At 46.8% G+C, this 5,507-nt stretch overlaps 1 protein-coding gene across 1 annotated transcript; it reads left to right on the forward strand.

Moving 5' to 3' along the window:
- Nucleotides 1-1,906: 1,906 nt before the first annotated feature.
- LOC107003812 lies at nucleotides 1,907-3,638 on the forward strand. Its single transcript, XM_015202084.1, has 5 exons — nucleotides 1,907-2,135; nucleotides 2,463-2,599; nucleotides 2,722-2,822; nucleotides 2,963-3,236; nucleotides 3,339-3,638. The coding sequence occupies exons 1-5, from the start codon at nucleotides 1,907-1,909 to the stop codon at nucleotides 3,636-3,638; spliced, it is 1,041 nt and encodes a 346-aa protein (XP_015057570.1).
- The last annotated feature ends 1,869 nt before the right edge of the window (nucleotides 3,639-5,507 follow it).

Here is a 5,507-nt window from a genome sequence, read left to right on the forward strand (position 1 = left end):
CCAAGCAAGTTGTAAAGCATTCTCCAAGCAATATACAAAGCCTTCTTCAAAGTTCTATTTCTTGTTCTTTCTAAGTCTTTCCAAGCATTATCTTAGCGTTCCAAGTCTTAAAGGCTTCCTTGAACTTATAAGATCTTGAAAGGTTAGTGAGTAAGTCATCGAGGGTCGCACGAAGTCTTAGCAAATACTCTAAGTCCGTGACAACGTGGTATCAGAGCGAGGTTTGATACTAAGGGAATGAATACCGAAGGAGACGTAAACAGAGCTAGCACCATCAATGTCCGTTTGGACGGTGGAAAGAAGAATCGAAAGGGGAAGAAACATCAAAAGGCTAATGAGGAGGTGCTGCCCCATCCCACACCTAGTGAGGTGCTAACATCTCATCCGCCCTCGACTATTAAAGAAAGTTACGATGAAGTGGGCGAAGACGCCATAGACGTCACCGCTGGAGAAGAATGGGTCGCAAGGGTGGAAGTGGCAAGGCAGGCCGTGGAGATATTTAGGCTGACGCATGAATGTGGCCGACGACAAGTTCAAAACCCTTGAGGACTTCACCCTTGAGGAGACCGAGAACATCCGTAAGGAGTTGAAGGTTTTCCACTGGGCCGATTTTGGATGAAGGAGGCCATCACTTTCTTGGAGTGTCGACTTATAAACATGCTTAGCACGATTGAGACGCTGAAAGACGAAGTGAAAACACTCAAGGAAGGCGTCGAGGTTGGAGGATCTACATCACCCGACTGTGATAGGGAGGCCAGGGTTGAGGCTCCCAAGCCACCTATATTCAAGGGCGTGTGCGACGCTCAAGAGGTGGAAAACTTTATATGGCACTTGGAGAATTACTTCAAGTGTAGTCGGGTGAGAAGCGTCGAAAATAAGACCAACACTGCCGTGTTGTATCTGTCAGATATGACTATGCTATGGTGGAGGCGCAAAGAGGCCGAGGTTGGGAAGGGGACGTGCCCCATCAACACGTGAGAGAAATTCCACGAAGAATTCAAGAAAACCTTCTTCTCTAACAACGTCGTGTACGAGGTTAAGCGCAAGTTTGGGAATTGAAGCAAATGGGAAATATTCGAGTATATGTGAAGGAATTCGACACTCTAACACTTCAAATTTCCAACCTCACAGACGAGGAAATGTTGTTCTACTTCATGGATAGACTACAGAATTGGTCCAAGACGGATTTGAAGCGAAAACAGGTCAAGACAATAGAAGAAGCCATCACACAAGCCGAGTCCTTGACGGACTTCAAGCATGAACGACATGACAAGGCGAAGGGAAGGGATGCAAGAAGTAGTCATGCCAAAGGTGGGGAAGACCGTGGACGAGGCAAGGAGCAGCAGACACACCCCAAGCAGCACGACCCCCACAAGACGGACAACAAGCGGTTCGTGCATCAGAATTACAAAAAAAAACGGGCGCAAACCAACAAAGGAGATGGATGCTACATATGCGGTGGACCTCACGGCTATGCCAGGTGCCCCGAGATGAATAACCTTGGTGCCATCCTACGCAAGAGGGAAACAAAGGTTACACAGGAGAAAGGACAAGATACGGGAACGACGCAACTGGGCATGATAGAATTATGCGGTGCTATAGCCAAGAAGATAAAGAAGCCGGGAGACTTCAGCACGCAGTACGTAGATAAATGGACGACCAACTCGTGCCATGGTAGACTCCGGGGCCAAAACAAACATCATGATGGAGACGGTGGCAGAGAGGTTAGGTCTGAACTACATGCCAAGCAACACTCTCCTTAAGACGGTTAACGCCCCACCGACTTCCGTATGTAGGGTCTTCTAGGAGTGAGCATCCCATTGGGAAAGTGGCAAGGTAAGACAAACTTTATCATCGCTACTTTAGATATCTTTAATATCATTCTTGGACAAGAGTTTTTCCAGTGATGCCATACGATGATCGATCACTACCTCCAACAACTCATGGTGATGGAGAGGGAAGGTTCGTGCATGGTACCTCTAGTCAAGGTACCAAAGAAGGAAGGACACACCCACTTGTCGTCTATGCAGATCGTGAAAGGCCTAAAGAAAGGAGAGTCGACGTTCCTGGCTACCATTGCAAGTTAGGGAGAAGACAATGGTACTATGGAGTCCTTGCCACCAATCATAGAGAAGGTCCTTGAAGAAAACAAGTACGTGATGCCGGACGAGCTGCCAAAGACTCTACCTCCAGGCGCGAGGTATATCACAAGATAGAGTTGGAGGTCGGAGCCAACCCACCCACACATGAACCTTACTGTATAGCTCCACCCGAGTTAGAAGAGCTAAGGAAACAATTGAAGGAGCTCCTGGAGGCTGTTCACATCCATCCATACAAGGCAACTTATGGCACACCAATACTATTCCAAAAGAAGAAAGATGGGTCGTTACGGTTATGAATCGACTATTGGGCTCTCAATAAAGTAACAATAAAGAACAAATATCCTATCTTGCTAATTGCAGACCTATTTGATAGACTTGGGCAGGCCAAATACTTCACTAAGATGGATATCCGGAAAGGTTACTACCAAGTGCGCATTGCTGAGGGGGACGAGTCGAAGACAGCATGGGAGACCCGATATGGAGAATACAAGTGGTTGGTAATGCCTTTTGGCTTAACCAACGTACCCGCCACCTTTTGCACGCTGATGAACAATATATTTCATCCCTACTCGGACCAGTTCGTTGTTGTGTACTTGGATGGCATAGTCATCTATTGTAGTATATAGGAGGAGCACGTGGATCACTTGAGGAAAGTCTTCTAAGTTTTACGGAGAACCAGATCTATGTCAAGCGGGAGAAATGCGAGTTTCCCAACACGAGGTGCACTTATTAGTCGATGTTATCAGCCAGGGCGAACTACGGATGGACGAGGCAAATATTTGGGCGATCCACGTGTGGGAGTAGCCCACAAAGGTGACCGAGCTACGATCCTTCCTTGGACTTGTGAACTACTATCGCAGTTTCATCAGTGGCTACTCCGCTAAAGACGCTCCGCTGACCGAATTGTTAAAGAAAAATAAGCCGTGGGTTTGGATCGAGGAGTACCAAAGAGTGTTCGAATGTCTCAAGGCCGCAATGACGGAAGAGCCGGTCTTGATGCTGCCCAACTTCTCCAAGACATTCAAAGTACATATGGATGCATCAGACTTTGCCATTGAGGGAGTCTTAATGCAGGATAGACACCCAATAGCATTCGAAAGCTGTAAGTTAAATGATACTGAACGGCGTTACACGGTGCTGGAGAAAGAGATAACGACCATTGTACATTGCTACCCACATGGAGACACACTTACCGGGATCCAAGTTCGTGGTCAATACCGATAATGTGGCCATTAGCTACTTCAGTCACAAAAGAATATCACCCCGAAGCAATCTAGATGGCAAGACTTTCTGACGGAGTTCGACTACATCTTGGAACACAAGCCAGGAAGAGGCAACGTCGTGGCCGACGCACTAGGTAGGAATGCCGAACTTGCTGCCATCACTATAGATCACTGTGACATTCAGTATGGAATCAAGAATGGCATGCAACACGATTTAGAGGCCAAGAAGCTGATGGAATTGGCTGCCCAAGGCAAAACCAGATGCTTTTGGGTAGAAGATGGCCTTTTGCTCACTACCGGTCGAAGGGTCTAAGTACCCAAGTTTGGGTCTATCAGGCGGCATATCATTAAGCAAAGCCATGATACACTGTGGGCTGGGAATCCGGGGCACCGACTTACGAGGGCGCTAATCAAGGATATTTACTTCTGGCCACGCATGCGGGACGACATTGAGTGATATGTGCAGACTTGTCTTGTGTGCCAACAAGACAACGTGGAGCAAAGGCAACCGGGAGGGTTACTAGAGCCACTACCCGTAGCAGAACGCCCATGGGAGAGCATGAATGTGGGATTCATCACTTCCTTTCCGAAGTCCGACAGTTTTGCTATGATCATGGTCGTGGTGGACAAGTTTTCAAAGTATGCAACCTTCATGCCCGCCAGATCCTGTTGCACCCCGAAGGAGGCTGCTCTATTATTGTTCAAGAACGTTATGAAATATTGGGGGATGCCGAGACATATCATTAGCGACCGAGACCCCCGCTTTACCGGGAAATTTTGGAGAGAGTTGTTTGAGATACTTGGCACGGAGCTTCACTTCTCCACAAGTTTCCACCCGCATACCGATGGCCAGAACAAACGCGTCAACACCCTATTGGAGTGCTTTCTCAGGCACTATGTTAGTGCGCATCAAAAGGATTGGGCCAGACTCCTAGACATTGCACAATTTTCCTATAATTTGCAGTGGAGTGAGTCCATCGGGCGCACACCATTTGAGTTGGCGACAGGCCAACAACCCTAAACTCCGCATTCGTTGCCGGCTGCTTTTGAGGGTAAGAGTTTGGGTTCCTACCATCTTGCCAAGGGATGGGAGGAGAAACTTGACACTGCCAAGTCCTACTTGGACATGTCAGCCAAAGGATGAAGAAGTTCACCGACTGCGAGCGTCGTCCAACTGACTATAAAGAAGGCGACACGGTATTGGTGAAATTCAACCCAAGAAAGTTAAAGGCACTAAGAGGCATCCATCAAAACATAGTGCGCAATTATGAGGGTCCGTTCAAGATCGTTGCCAAGGTGAGCAAGATTTCATACAAGTTGGAGTTACCTCCACACTTCAAGATCCATCCGGTGTTTCATGCAAGCGTCCTCAAGCCGTACCACGAGGACAAGGAGGATTTTAGCCGGAACTGATCACAACAGGCACCCATTACCATCACCACCTCGCACGACAGGAAGATTGAAGCTATCATAGACTACCAAGACACACGAAAGAGAGGTCAACAAGCCAGCACCATGTTCCTTGTGCATTGTAAGGGACAAACTCCTGAGGAGGCCACATGGGAGAAATATGAAGACTTGTGGCAATTCAAAGACAAAGTTAAGGAGTTTTTGCAGCAATGCGCCGCGGTCGTCGCATCATCAGGTGGGGTAGCGTGTGACATCCCGCCACAATTCCAGCCTGATTCTGCGTTCAGATAGGGGCAGAATGTTCTAGAATTGTGCGGAGGACTCTAGAACCTTTTAGAAGTCTCAAGAAGGATAGGAAGGTCCAAAAGCATTGTAGAATTCTCTAGAAAGGGCGACCAAAGTGTAACTATTTAAGGACTTGTAAAGTAAATATTAATTGCAGTTTAGTCCCTATAAAGTAGTATAAATAGAGGTGCCCCTCATTAGCAAAGGCACCAAGCAAGTTGTAAAGCATTCTCCAAGCAATATACAAAGCCTTCTTCAAAGCTCTCTTTCATGTTCTTTGTAAGTCTTTCCAAGCATTCTCTTAGCGTTCCAAATCTTAAAGGATTCCTTGAACTTACAAGATCTTGAAAGATTCGTGAGTAAGTCGTCGAGGGCCGCTGAGTCTTAGCAAATACTCCAAATCCGTGACACTTAGTTCTTTAAAATGATAATGTTGAGAGTAAAATAAAAAATATTATCTTTTTTTTATCTATTAGAAATGCCAATA

Source organism: Solanum pennellii, chromosome 11 (assembly GCF_001406875.1).
Source record: "Solanum pennellii chromosome 11, SPENNV200".
NCBI lineage: Eukaryota > Viridiplantae > Streptophyta > Magnoliopsida > Solanales > Solanaceae > Solanum > Solanum pennellii.

Bases quoted from the DNA above. Each gene is read 5' to 3' on its own strand.
- LOC107003812 (XM_015202084.1), top strand. From the start codon at position 1,907: ATGCCATACGATGATCGATCACTACCTCCAACAACTCATGGTGATGGA. The intron at 2,136-2,462 runs GTCCTTGAAGAA...TGCTAATTGCAG, and splicing joins TGCCACCAATCATAGAGAAG to ACCTATTTGATAGACTTGGG. The intron at 2,600-2,721 runs GTAATGCCTTTT...CATCTATTGTAG, and splicing joins ATGGAGAATACAAGTGGTTG to TATATAGGAGGAGCACGTGG.